General features: G+C 43.4%; 1 protein-coding gene across 4 annotated transcripts in view; it reads right to left on the bottom strand.

The window, feature by feature from the left end:
- Window positions 1–13460, bottom strand: part of EPB41L4A (erythrocyte membrane protein band 4.1 like 4A) — a 181512-nt gene extending 168052 nt beyond the window's left edge. Inside the window, exons 1-3 of one of the 4 annotated variants that reach the window (XM_075932021.1) lie at window positions 13121–13460; window positions 12107–12501; window positions 9840–9911 (exon numbers count right to left, since the gene is read on the bottom strand). In XM_075932021.1, the coding sequence (XP_075788136.1) occupies window positions 9840–9911; window positions 12107–12205 (171 nt within the window). In that variant the 5' untranslated portion in view covers window positions 12206–12501; window positions 13121–13460. Of the gene's footprint in view, window positions 1–9839; window positions 9912–12106; window positions 12502–12813; window positions 12956–13120 lie in introns of those variants that run through there. The other 3 variants (XM_075932019.1, XM_075932020.1, XM_075932023.1) reach the window with 3 other exon arrangements.
- Between the last annotated feature and the right edge of the window lie 990 nt (window positions 13461–14450).

Genomic DNA, 14450 nt, shown 5'->3' with positions numbered 1-14450 from the left:
ATTAGGCTTTTTCTGAGCTATAGCATGTTCTCTACAAAAATGCAGGACCTTTCCTGTTATTTAAAAAATCTGTCAGGATAAAGAACAGAGACTCAAAAAAGAGGCAATGTCCTTGAAAACCAGGACATGAAGTATCCTGAATCCTCCTGCCAGTCCCGTCTGGCTTCTGAGCAACTGTTGCCCCAGGTCCCTCACCACAGAAGAAGTGGCTCAGTTTTATGCTGACCTTTTTAGCATTACATTAGCCCAAAGTCCTCTTGAGATGGGACAAATGATGTTATTGGAGAAAACTGATGAACTCATTGCTTCTGCTCTGCCTCTTCTTCCATAGGAGACAAAACTTCCCCAACCCCTTATGAAGAGGCTTCATTGAGGGGGGCAGTTGTGTTAGAAATGACATGATGGAAGCAGCATACACCTCCTTACATGCTTCCTCCTGTCTAGACTTACTGATACTTTAATCCCTTTGGCTATGGAGGGGACAGTAACACACACTATGACGTGTTTGAGCACCATGCCAGTACTTAATTATTATTATTACTATTATTGGAGCACCGTCCAACACATGGTATATATTGTACAAATAGATAAGTGCACTGAAAAGTTGACAAACTAAACAATCTATATCATTTCTAAGATCTATTTTAGGAATAAGATTTTCAAAAATGGGTGTCTAATGTAAGGCTCCTAAATAAGGAACATTATTTTCAAAAATACTGAGCACCTTGCATCTCCTACTGACGTAAGTGCTCATGAATTAGTCTATCATCAAACTAAGGCAAAGTATAATATTGCAACTCATTTTGACAAACCAAAAAGTTTACCTTCAGGTTAACCTAACCCAAAACAAAATATTCTGTTTCACTTTTCCTGAGGGGATAAAGTAAGTAAATTTGATTGTACAGAAATTTTATTTTCTATGGAAAAAATAGGAAATACAGATGTCATTAAAAAAAACTTCTGTTGAAATGCTTCAACAATCTGTCACACTGCAACACAGAGTCTGAATTATACTTACTAACCAAATAGGAAACTGACAATTTTCCTTGTCTAAAATGAGTGCAATGCAAAAATAAACAGCATCAATTGCAAAAAGTAAATGGGGGTATGTCTACACTACAGCGCTAGTTCGAACTAACTTAGTTCGAATTAGTTAATTCGAACTAAGCTAATTCGAACTAACGCGTCTAGAACTAAAAACTAGTTCGAATTAGCGTTTTGCTAATTCGAACTAGCAAGTCCACATTGAGTGGACTCTGAACAGGGCTTAAGGATGGCCGGAAGCAGTGCCGGCAGGGCATAAAAGGAGGACTTAGAGCGTGGAGATGCTGTCTCAGGCTAGCCGAGGGCTGCGCTTAAAGGGTCCCGACCCCCACCCCGGACACACAGTTCTAAGGGGTGCCCCACTTGCAAAGAAGTTCTGGCTTGGAGTGCCCGGAGTACCCACACTGGGCACATCACACCACTCGGCCATCAGCCCGGCTGCACTTGCCGCAGGCTGCCATCTGGGGAGAGGGGGCAATTGGGGGGCTGCAGGAGAGCTTCCACCCCCAGAAGCCCGCAGAGCCAGCCCAGTCCTCCCCATCGGGGGCTCGTGCCCCATTCCTCCCTCACCTCCTTCCACTCACCCTTCCCTAGCCCCCCTTCTTATTGATGTACAAAATAAAGATAACGTTTCTTCCAACATTGACTCTGTCTTTATTGAACAAAACTGGGGGAGACTGGGAAAAGGAGGTGGGAGAGGGGAAGAGAAAGGCTGGGAGAGGGGAGGGCAACTAACATGATCAGGGGTTGGGAACAGGTCCCAGATGAAGAGAGGCTACAGAGACTGGGACTGTTCAGCTTAGAAAAGAGGAGATGGAGCGGGGACAGAATAGAGGTCTCTAAAAGCAGGGGTTGGGTGGAGAGGGTGCATTCAGAAAAGTTCTTCATGAGTTCCCATAAAGAAGGACTAGAGGACACCAAAGGAAAGGAATGGGTAGCAGGCTTCAAACTAGTAAGAGAAAGTTGTTCTTCACAAAGCAAATAGTTAACCTGCGGAACTCCTTGCTGCAGGAGGCTGTGAAGGCTACAACTAGAACAGAGTTGAAAGGGAAGTGAGATCAAGTCATGGAGGTTGGGTCCATGGAGTAGTCTTAGCCAGGGGGTAGGAGTGGCGTCCCTGCCCAAAGTTTGTGGAAGGCTGGAGAGGGATGGCACGAGACAAATGGCTTGGTCACTGTCTTCGGTCCATCCCCTCCAGGGTCCCTAGGGTTGGCCGCTGACGGCAGACAGGCTACTGGGCTAGATGGACCTTTGGTCTGACCCAGGACGGCCATTGTAAGCTCAGGGCTCAGGGTCAGGGGTCTCAGTGGACCCCCTTGATTTTCATGCACACCTGCTCCTGGGTGGCCAGGCTGGCAGCTCTCCTGCCCTAGACGGCCACTTTCCTGTGTCTAGTGCGGAGATCGTGGACGAGGTCCACGATGTCCGCACTAGCCCAGGCAGGTGCCTGCCTCTTGCGGTCCAGGGCAAGCTCCCGGGAGCCGCCAGCCTGGTCCCGGGAAGAGGGGGTGGGCTGGGGGACGTCGGGTGGGTGGCTCGAGCCGTGCCAGGTGCAGGGTCTGCTGGCTGGGTGCTGGCAGGCTTGCACCTGGCACGGGCACCGTAGCCAGCCCGTGCCCCTTTAAGGGGTCCGGGGCCGGGAAGGGTGCATAGAGTTTCCCTGGTGTTGGCCAGAGTGGCCACCAGGGAAAGCGGGGGAGGGCTAGCCTCCCACTAGTTCGAATTAAGGGGCTACACACCCCTTAATTCAAACTAGCTAGTTCGAACTAGGCTTAATCCTCGTAAAATGAGGTTTACCTAGTTCGAACTAAGCGCTCCGCTAGTTTGATTCAAATTCGAACTAGCAGAGCGCTAGTGTAGCGCCTATTAAAGTTAGTTCGAACTAACATCCGTTAGTTCGAACTAACTTTGTAGTGTAGACATACCCTGGGATATTTAATATTCTTTCAGTTCTAATTGTCTGAAAAAGGTGATATCAGCACATACAAGGAAATTATTTTGTTTACAATATGTATACACCGGATTCAGATATCACTGGATATGACCACTCTGTGTTATAAACCTGGTCTCAGTCATAGGTTTGAGCCCACACCTCCTATCCTCCACACAAAAAAATCTCTCTGACTTGGGTCAGCAATCACTCAAGCCCAAATCCAAGGACCCACCTGAAGGAGTGGTTCTGAGACCAACTCCCACTGAGACTCAGGTACAAGACCTGTCTTTTTGCAGTGCAGATGCAGCTCAAGCTGCAGATCCAAGTCCTAAAACCTGTGTAGTGCAGTAGACACACAATACCACAGTTGCGACATGTAGGTCCAGCAATTGTAAACCCAGGTTTATCATGCCATGGGGATGCTCAAGAAAGCCCATATATGCATGTGTCCCACACACACAGATTTACAATGCAGCATACACATATCCACTTAGACCAATAGCAGTAACTACGCTGAAATCAACAGTCTCAGTAACATTAATTGAAATAAGGGAGGTCAAGAACCTAGCTCATTGGATTTTTAATTTGATAATCTCCCTTCTGGTTTATGCCTGCCATATTCTAAGCACTCAGACCCCAATCCAGTGAAGCACATAAAACATGTTATAGCACATTAGTAGTTGCACTGAAGTTTATTACAAGTTACCCACAGATAGGGCAGACCTCTGACCTCCACCTTTTTATATTGCATGCAAAACATAAAAGACCTTCTCTTTTACCATTGCTAAGAGATTGATGCAGCAAAAGAAATCCTCCTTGAGATCTTTTAGTTCTTATTTACCAGGTATACACTGAGATTCGTAAAGTACGGGGGTAGGTATTTATTTTCAAACTGTACAATCCAGCCACAAGCCTCCTGCTAATTTTACCCACCCATCTGAAACTTCATAAACAGGAAGACAGATTACTTTCTTGTTTCTGGCTTATAAACAAAGAGTCATTCATCGCCTTCTTCAAAAGGGAAGGCAAACATCATCAGCTTAAAAAAAAAAGTCTGCCTGCCTTTTTTCTATGTCACATTAAAAACTGTATCAAATTCAACACGTTATGATCCTGGAATATTATGTAGCAATAACTGTTTTGAAATGTGTCTCAACATGGAAGGCCCTGTTATTAAATATATAAACTCAGTATCAACATCTCAGTGGGTTGATTACTTGCCATATGTGGATGCTTATATGTACACATACTTCAGTACACTATAAGAGGTTAAGACAACAGTTTCACAAGAATGAGAAGAAGGAAAGAAGGAAAAGAGAATAAGAGTCATTATTCCAAACAATTCAAAATGTAAAAAGTAATCCTTCGAAAAATCTTACGAAATCTGGGAGCATTTGTTAATGATGCAGTTAACCCAAGTATTTCACTGAACACTTCCCTTTATAGCATTACAAGACTAATTTTTGCTAAGGGATGACCCTCATTTATGCATAGGATTGCCAGGTGTCCAGTATTCACCTGGACAGTCCAGTATTTTCACCTCCTGTCCGGTAAAAATATTCAGAGAATACCGGACACCTAAAATGTCCATTATTTTCTGATTTTTTCCCCAGTTAGGAGGCGAAAATGCCAGGCACCTGGCAACCCTACAAACACTCAGCACCTGGCCTCCCCCCCTCAATTTCCCCCTGGCTCCCAACACCCTCAGCCCCCCGACACCATGCTCACCTGGTTCCTCAAGGCTGCCGGCACAAAATGGCTGCCGATCAAGGGGTCTTAGTGCTCAACTGCTCCCCTGTTCCTATCCCTGCACTCACTCTTAAAGGGGACATGCTTTTTTTTTTTTTTTTTGGCTCAACAACTTTGGTCTCTCCTCCTCCCCCCCTTTTTTTTTCCTTTTAACAGAATTTTTTCCCAGTGGTTTTTTTTTGGGGGGGGGGAGACAGGGAGGGGTGTTCGATATTTTTGTTTCAACCATCTGGCAACCCTATTTATACAGTAAACATAAACAGGCTTCTCTCTTAAAAACAGACAAGTGTCAGATTCTGCCACTTCTTATCCATAATACTATGTATTACTAATTCAAAGAAACCATTTTTCAGTGAGATTTTAGATGCCATTTCTAAAAAACTCTTTCAGCATTCACATTTCACAACAGGAATTTTCTCTTCCTCCCTGCCACCATCGACCATCTTTTCTTCTCTATTCTGCCTTCTGACTTCAGATCCTCTTGCCCCCACATTTCCAGTTCTACCATTTCTCTTCTCCTTTTCAATTACTGATTTTAAATCCACTTGATATTGTGACCATTAGTCTCCGTCCATACCAAGCTGTGCTGTACTGGCTCTTCCTATTTTATGGACAGGAAGGATGTATTCTGCCTCCAAAAGCACCACTTGAACACAGAAAACTTAAGTCTAAATGGAACACCAGCTAAAACAATGCCTTGTTTACAGGCACCAAATTTAAAAAAAAATGAATGACCTCATTTTATCCAACATTCTACCAAAAATCAAAATTTATTTTGAAAAGTGGAGTAATATCTTCCTCTTGACCAGGTATAGTAATATGTACCACATTTCAGAAAATTACAAAGACTCTCCTCCAATACTGCAATAAAAAACAACAGCATTTTGTAACCTTCTGCATTAGTAGTTCTATCTTTTGGATACTACTATGGGTTATCTACTTCTATGCTATAATTTGGAATGTTCTAAAGCAGTATTTCTGAACTATCAATCCATGGACAGGCACGAGTCCCTGAGATCACAAAGGTTGAGAAACACCAGTTTAAAGTGTGTCTTTTGGACTGCTATGTCTAACAGCACCAACAAGGATGTGAAGGCAGTAACAGGAACATAGAGTACAAGCAGATTATATTTAGGCTGTCATCTTCCCTCAAGTTATTCAAAGAATTGTTTAATACATCAAGTACAAAACATGCAGTCAGTGTTAAACTTTTGGACCAGATACAAAGGGAGAAAACATCTGTAGATATTTGAAACATGCACTGCTAAATGTAGTCTGCCAAACCCCACCCAGATGTTGGTGCATGATTACTCACTTTGGAAGATCTTGTTGTTGAGAAAAACATAGCTAATACATATGCCCTACCATTATGAAAAAAGGAGGAGAAAAGGAGAGAAAAGTAAATGCCCTTAAGGGGAAATAAAAGATTCAAATAAAATATGTGAGAATGTGACCAAGAAAGTAAAGTTATTGGTGGCTTCTCATCTTTCTAACAGCTGTTAGTGATACAGTATGTATTATTCAAGCATACTGCTTAGTTTTTATTTCTGATACAATTCCAATATTGTCTGGGCAAAAGAAATTTCACAAAGGGATGTCAGTTATAGTTTTCATCATTTCTATTTGATTCTCTCAGGTACTTCCTGAATGATATGATCCCTTTAAAGGATTTTTCTCTAACTTCATGACACTGCATTTCAGAACTGCTGTAATAGCATTTTTAATAGGCTAAACAAAATAAGTTTTATGATTAGATGCCATTTTTGGTATTCTAAGAGTATTTACATTTTGTTTTTCCTCACACAGTCAAATATATGTGACTCTTTAAATGTCAAAGCTACCGAAATCCAAAAGATATAGACATAATAAAAATATGACGTGTGTTTATATTTTTTTTCCTGACTGTACTAGGAACATTGCTTATTAAAACCACCAAAACAGATCCATCTGACAATAATGTTACTCAAACCTCAGAAATAATTAAGAGGTAACTTCATTTAAAAGTTAATGGGTTTTTGTCTTGCTGTCAGACTGGTTTCATTAATTTAGTTAAGTGCACCTAGGGAAAAGGAACGAGTTTTAGTGTTCATTCATTACATGGTTATTCCTTGGGGGATTCAAAAATTGCTGGTCTCATCTGTAAAGACACTGAAGAAATTACTAATCTATTTCAAATATATGACAGTAATTGTGAAGAATGGTTAATTTATAGCAAGGTTTGTGAAATCCTTTGTTCCTAACTGGATGACAAAAGAGAAAGGGCTGCTTACATATCTAACTATTTGTACGCTCAGAAGCTTCAGGGGGTTGCTGAGTGTGTCTGTACAGGATAAACTTAAAAAACAACAACACGGTCTGATAGCACTTTATAGACTAACAAAACATATAGATGAAATCTTGAGCTTTCGTGGGCTCAGCCCACTTCTCCGGTCATCTGAAAAAGTGGGCTATGCCCAAGAAAGCTCATACCACCATATACATATTTTGTTAGTCTATAAAGTGCTATCAGACCATTTGTTGTTTTTTAAGTTTATTTGTATGCTGGGAACTCTGATTTCTCACTTATTTTAAATCAACATTGTTAAAACTTCCCAGCAGAATAGAAATTTTTCCTATCATGGTTATATAAAATAGATCATCAATTTAAACGTTTTCTATACAATTGTTACAAATAACCCTTAGGAGTACTATACAAGTGAGACCAAAGAAAAAAAATCTCACTATTTTTCCAGTTTACATTGTACATTAGACAGTATTTTGTATAGGGTCATTTACATCTTTTGTTTGTGTGAATCCTTCACACCACAATAGGTCATGTATCCTTTTTGTTTGTTCGTTGTTTTGGGAGGAGGCGTACAAGTAGGTAAAACCAAAAAGATTCCAAGAGTAACTTGAGACATGTGCTGTATTTTTAAGCTATTTTTCGTGATGTTGTTAACTGAATCAAAAGTAAATTTCAAGTTGATTTCCCTTTAACCTACGTTTATTTTTTGTTTATCATTGTTAGACAATGATATAATTCTGCATTTCTCAATAATTTCTCTATCCAGAGTAGGCCTTTTAATTCTAAACCAGACAGGGTAAGGAAAACAAAAAGCAGACTAATTTCCACAATGAGCATTGACATAAAATTACAATTATGTATCTCCCAGGGAGAAGTTACACCTTCCATAATTATCACTGGTATAAAATCTTTGCAGTTAACAGAATTTGTTTAGTTAACTCTGCAGTTTACAGAATTTGCAGGATTTTTTTTAAAAGCATACTTTCATAATTAAGTTAATTTCTTATCACAAAAGTTATATTTTGGATTTTCAAGAGTTAAGAAATACAGCAAATAGCAAAAATTACTATCACAATGGAGTCCCTGCATTTCATCTCCATACACCACATGACACTGTGCCCCCATATTTTTATGAGGATATGTTTTGAATATGTGTAACTAAAATACACTTTATACAAAACAGATCAACTACCCTATCATTCAAAATAGATGTTCTCCTGAATGTGTATATTCTATTTGTGTGTATGTAGCAGTCTTGTATGTGAAGTTAGAAATATGAAGCCTAAACCTGCTTATTAATCTAATATGCAACAGATTTACTCTGGTTTTAATTTACAAAATAACCAAGTAACTTAACTGGAAGTTCAGTGTAAATTAAACAGGATCTGGCCGATAATAGGGATGTAAAATCCCATTTAATTGGTTAAACATTATGTTTAACCAATAAAGCAACTAATGGGGTACAGGGAGGGGGGACACTCCAGCCCCACAAGCCCTCTATGACAGGCAGGGGCTACTGGCTCTCCGTGGACAGAGGTTGCTCTGGACAACAGGACACAGTTCATCGGGGTTAGCCAAGCAATTGGCTCCCATTGGCCACAGCTCCCACTGGCCAGAAACATCAAACCGAGGCCCCTGGGAACTGCGAACAGCCATGCCTGTGGACACTCAGGTAAGCAAAACATCTGGCAGCAACTAACCCTGATGAACCACAACCAGCCCTCAGGCCAAAAGGTTCCCTATACCTAAATTAGAATAACTTCTTTAGAAACGTGACTAATGTTTTCTATGATCACTAACCTTATTACAAAGAAGATGGAAATACAAAATAGACCTGTTCCAAAATAGTTTGATGTTATTCCGAACAAATAAACCTGCTTTCTTCTGCAGTACTTCAATTTCATTTCCAAGAAAAATAATACAGAAGAATTTCTGAGATTCTTGATATTTTGTATTACAAGTTACCAGTTCTTTCTGAAATCTAATGATTTATCTACTACAAAGCACATTTTTAGTATTTTATAATGAGCTACATAATCATAGCTTTGATTCATAAATCAGCAAGCAATTAAATGTAGCATGGCAAAACCAGATCTGAAATAACTGAAGCTGTGCATAGGAAAATGACTAATTCTTAACAGAAGAATCATATATGAATTTGTAACATTTGGAAATATCTCTGTAAATTACCCAAAACACTGATGACATGTTTTGTGAATTATCTCCACCATAAAACCTGCTTAAATTACTGTTTACAGATATGGAAACTAGCCAAAATAACAGCAATTAATAACTAATTTCTAATTAATTTATAGTACAAGGTTTCTAACCACCTGTTTCTTAATTCATCTCTTTAATTCTAAACAAGGAAGAATGAGTTCTCTGTGACAGTATCCTAGGAGTTTAATATACAAATAGAGCTAAATACATAGATATAGGGATCATATTCACAAAGCTTACCCTGTAAATACTTGTACTGGATTAAGAATACATTGTTTTATGATCTCTCTATATTTATTCTCTGAATTGTATCTTTGGCAAAACATAAAAATCAAAGGCTGGCTCCATTCAATGCCTTCTCCTGGTTATTTTGCCTCTGTGTGTATATGAAATTGTAATCCTTAGAGCTAGACAGCCAATATTTTCATTTTCACATGACTAAACTGTTTTCTTAAAAATAAAGTTGCAAGAAGAGAAATGACATTATCGACACTAATAATTTGAGTGGAGTCCTGTGGATAGGGACATGTGACTAAAAGAGGGAAAGTCAGGATTCTGTTCCTGACTCTGCCATTGACTTGCTGCGTGATCTTGACCAAGCCACCTTACCTTTCTGTGACTCTGTTTCCCTATATGTAAAATGGGATGATGCTGCCCATTCTTTGTTAAATACTTCCAGGCCTAAAGTTGGAAAAGGTTAAATATTATTAAACTGAGATTCAGAACTGTGATCTTGTGAATCTCTGCTCATTTTGGTAATCTGGAGTACAATCTCAAATCCATTCTTGAAGTGAAAAAATACACAACCTCAGTTTCCATGACTATCATCCTTTATTGCTGATAGTCCTTGTCATATATAATAAACCTGCAGCCTGTACAAAATAAAGGGTCTTGCTTGAAACAGTAGGTAAGAACATAAAAATGAGCATACTTGGTCAGGTCAATGGTCCCTCTAAGTTAGGGGTAGGCAATAAAATGACAGCAGTTCACAAGGGTTAGACCCTGGTGGGCTGCTGCTGCTATATTTACTTGCACCTCCATAGTACTGGTAATTGAGGCTCCTGTTGGCTGCAAATCACCATTCCCGGCCAAGGGGAGCAGCACAAAGCAGAGCAGACCAGGATACCGCTTTCCTCAGCTCCTGTTGGCTGGGAATGGGAAGGAACAGAACAGGGCAATTATCAAGTGATCCCTCCCCAGTTGTCCAGTCCCAGCTTCCAGTAGTCAAATGTCAGGGACAACCAAAGCACCAAGATGCGTCCCTGACCATCTTGACTAATAGCTGTTGATTGAACGATCCTTTGTGAACTGATCTAGGTAAATCTTTTTTTAAACCAGTTATCCTTTTGGCCTTACCAACATCCTCTGGTAACAAGATCCACACTATGACAGTAGTCTGTATGAAGAACTTTCTTATGTTTGTTTTAACCTTCTTATTAATTTCACTGAGTGTCCCCTGGCTCTTGGGTTACATTAAGGAGTAAATAATAGGGATGTGACAGTGTACCTGTGTATACAGTTAACCAATAAGCCTGCACTGTTACATGCACCCCCACAAATACACCATGTGAAGTGACAAGACCTGCTGCCACCTGAGAAGAGCAAGAACCCCACTAAGCCAATCACTACTCCATTCTGGTCCCATGGCTCACCAGGGCTGTGTCCAGACTCAGGGGTTTTTTCGGGAAAAGTAGCCTTTTTCCGAAAAAACTTCACCTGCGTCTAGACTGCAGCCGCGTTCTTTCGAAATTAAATCGAAAGAATGCGGCTTTTCTTTCGACGGTGGTAAACCTAATTCCACGAGGAAGAACGCCTTCTTTCGAAAGTGCTCTTTCGAAAGAAGGCGTTCTTGAAAGCAAACAGGCTTTTTAGAAAGAGAGCATCCAGACTCACTGGGTGCTTTCTTTCGAAAAAGCGGCTTGCTTCTTTGAAATTCCACGTGCAGTCTAGACGCTCTCTTTTGAAAGAGGCTCTTTCGAAAGTATCTTTCGAAAGAGCCTCTTTCGAAAGAGGCTTGCAGTCTAGACATAGCCCAGGGGTATCAGTTGGCGATCTACCTATGGAGCTGTGAACACAGGCATGAACCTGGCTCAGTTCATTAACTCCCACAACACCTGTTCTTTCTGGGGTGAGAAGGAGATGCTAGGCACCCCTTCAGCCCTACTCCCTGAAAACCCCTTCAGCCCTACTCCCTGAATACCTTTCCTGCAACAACTGAGGCAGAGATCTAACAGACTTATTGACCACTCACTTTTCATTAATTCCCAGAGCACCAACTATTCTGCACACTAAGGCACTGTGAAAGAAATAGTATATGCTCATAGTTACATTATATCATAGTGTATGTGCACAAGGCACATATTAAGGTTGCAGAATGCCTTAATTCTGGTATTTCCTAACTCTTGAACAATGGACTTTGTGCTCTTGGGTTTTAGATATAATACATATCTTAGTGCAAGATGTTTTTGATAGCATAAGACCTTCAGAATAACCTACTTAGCCTAAAAAAGCTGCCTATAGGAAACGAATTCTAACAAATGTTTTAAAAGACCTCATGCTGCTAACACATGTTTAAGTGATGAATTTTTGTCAATGGAGTGACTGAGAATTGAAGTTATGGAATAGTTTTCACGTTCGAGGGCTTTTGAAACAGTAATCACCTTACAAATGTGTTTTCAGTTAGCCAAATGTTAAGAGTACATAACCCCTCAATTTCACAGTAATTAGCAGTGAGCATGTTTTGATAACCACTCTCTCTAAACAGCATGTTCCCAAGCAGGATTTACCCCCTACAGCTGGGCTTTAGACAAAGCATTTCAAACGTTACTGACAAGTGCCTCTGTAACCCTAATGAAAACAACACAGCCTGTGCTTACCTTTATCCCCTGCTGTTGGGTGGTTAGGGTCAACTTGGACTCATCCAGAAGCAAAATCTCACAGTAAAATTCCTCTGGGACAGCACAGAAACAACCCATCACTGCTTTGATATCAGATGGAAATGGGAATAGAGATAAAGGCGACCCTAAGCTCGAGAACTGGAAGAAGCAGCCGTGTAATTAACGCCGCCGCTAATGAACAAGAAACGTATTCAGTTCAACAGTCCCAATGCAATACAAGGATCCCGCGAGATGAAGGCGTGCAGGTACTTCTTGGATCTTGAAAAGCCGCGTATCCAGTTGCAGTAAAGAGGGTTAGCTACACAAGGAACAACTCCTCCCCATGCATCCTGCAAAAGTCTTCAGCAAAGCGGGTAGACGCTCCTTCCGCTGCCCTACGGGAAAGAACAATCACATTGCAACGAGCCAGGAGCGTGCAGTCCCTGCCGAGGTCCCACTGGCCCAAGGCAGAGCAGGCGGCCAGTCTCCCCTGTTCTTCAAAGCTCTGTGCACAGACTGGATTAGCACCCACCGGCCTCCGCGCCCCTTCCGCCCGTGTCTCCGGGTTAATCATTTGCCACATTCCCACTCCCACCCCCCGTCTGAGGCTGCTCTTTTGTGTGCAGCGAGAGCGGAGCGAGGCAGGGAGAGCCCCAGCCCCACCCACTCCCCCGCCTCACCGGGGCCAGAGAAGGGGGGCGAGTTACCTAGGCGGAGAGGAGAGCCGCTGGCTGGGCGGCGGGCTGCTGGCGTCGCTGGGCCATGTGCAGCAGAAGCACCGCTTCCCCGCCCAGCCTCGCCTCGCCTCGCCTCGCCTCGCCGCACCTTCCCGCCCCTCCTCCCGCGGAGCGGCTCAGCGCTCAGGCACCGCGCTACGGCTGCTCCCCCGCGTCCCGCGCGCCCTGCCCCCTAGGATGAGCTGGGGGCGGGTGAGCAGCTGTGTCCTTAGCCCCCCGAGATGTGACCTCCCCGGGCCAGAGCGCGCATCTCCCCCTCCCCTTCCCCCACACTCACCGTGCGGGCGCCGGGCTGCGACCCGACGGGCGCGACTCCACCTGCCCCCGACTGTTGCCCGCGCTGGGATCCTGCAAAGCGCCTGGGGGGTCGCCTCTTCCCCTCGGCGCGCGCCCCAGCTGCAGCATGGCCCGGCGGCGCCTCACGCCTCCAGCCGCAGCGCCGGGGCCGGGGGCTGCCGGCGGGGGGCAGCGAGCGCAGCCACGTTGTGGCCAGGCCCGCCGGCAGCTGCCGCTGTCTCTGCCCTTCTGCCCGGGCACCTCCTGGCTGCCGCCGCTCAGCTGCGTCCGTCTCCCGGGGCGATGGTGCCGGGACGGAAGGGGAGGCTGCTCTGGCCCCTGCGCTAGCGGCTCAGCCTCCCTCCACCTGGCGCTGAGGCAGCAGTGACCCCTGCTGGGCCAGCGCCTAGCGCCGCTCGCCTGCAGGTGCAGGGCAAGCTCGGCCCCTGCCGGCCGGCACCAGCGAACCGGGGCAGGGCTGGGATTGCAGCGGCTTTGCGAAACCAGCCAGAGGGAGGGCCCGTTGGGACTGTGAGGGGAGCAGGGTGGCCTGCGCCTTGGCCAAGCAGGGTGGCTGTGTCTAGACTGGCCAGTTTTTCCACAAAATCAGCTGCTTTTGCAGAAAAACTTGCCAGCTGTCTACACTGCCCCCTTGAATTTCTGCAAGAACACTGATATCTCATGTAAGATTGTCAGTGTTCGTGCTGAAATACTGTGCTGCTCCCATTCGGGCAAAAGCCCTCTTGCGCAAATGATTTGCGCAAGAGGGCCAGTGTAGACAGCACAGTACTGTTTTGCACAAAAAAGCCCTGATGGCTAAAATGGCGATCGAGGCGTTTTTGCGCAAAAGCGCATCTAGATTGGCACAGACACTTTTCCGCAAAAAGTGCTTTTGCGGAAAAGCATCTGTGCTAATCTAGATGCTCTTTTCCACAAATGCTTTTAACGGAAAACTTTTCCGTTAAAAGCATTTTTGGAAAATCATGCCAGTCTAAACGTAGCCGGTGCGTCCAAGGGGTGACGCGCTCGGAGGGGGATGAATAAAAAGTACCCGTGTTGGCCCATCTTGCCTGGGGGCAGGCTATCTTAGAGCGCCCGGGTTTCCACTGATTGCAGAATATGAAATACGAAATAAAAATACAGCTCCTACCACATGGCACTGCCTGGAGAGGTATGAATTTAAAGATATTTTTTATCAAGTGGGAGTGATGGTGTGTGCTGGCCTTTAGTTAAAAGCTGTTCATAGCAGAGACATATAAGCTAATAGAAATTAGAGATTTTATTGCAATATTTAGTAGGAGGAAAAAATTGGGAGGAAAGTCTAGTGTTTT

This window comes from Pelodiscus sinensis, chromosome 6, assembly GCF_049634645.1.
Source record: "Pelodiscus sinensis isolate JC-2024 chromosome 6, ASM4963464v1, whole genome shotgun sequence".
Taxonomy (NCBI): Eukaryota; Metazoa; Chordata; order Testudines; family Trionychidae; genus Pelodiscus; species Pelodiscus sinensis.
Note: the sequence above shows the minus strand (reverse complement) of the source record. Positions and strands in the feature narration are given on the sequence as shown.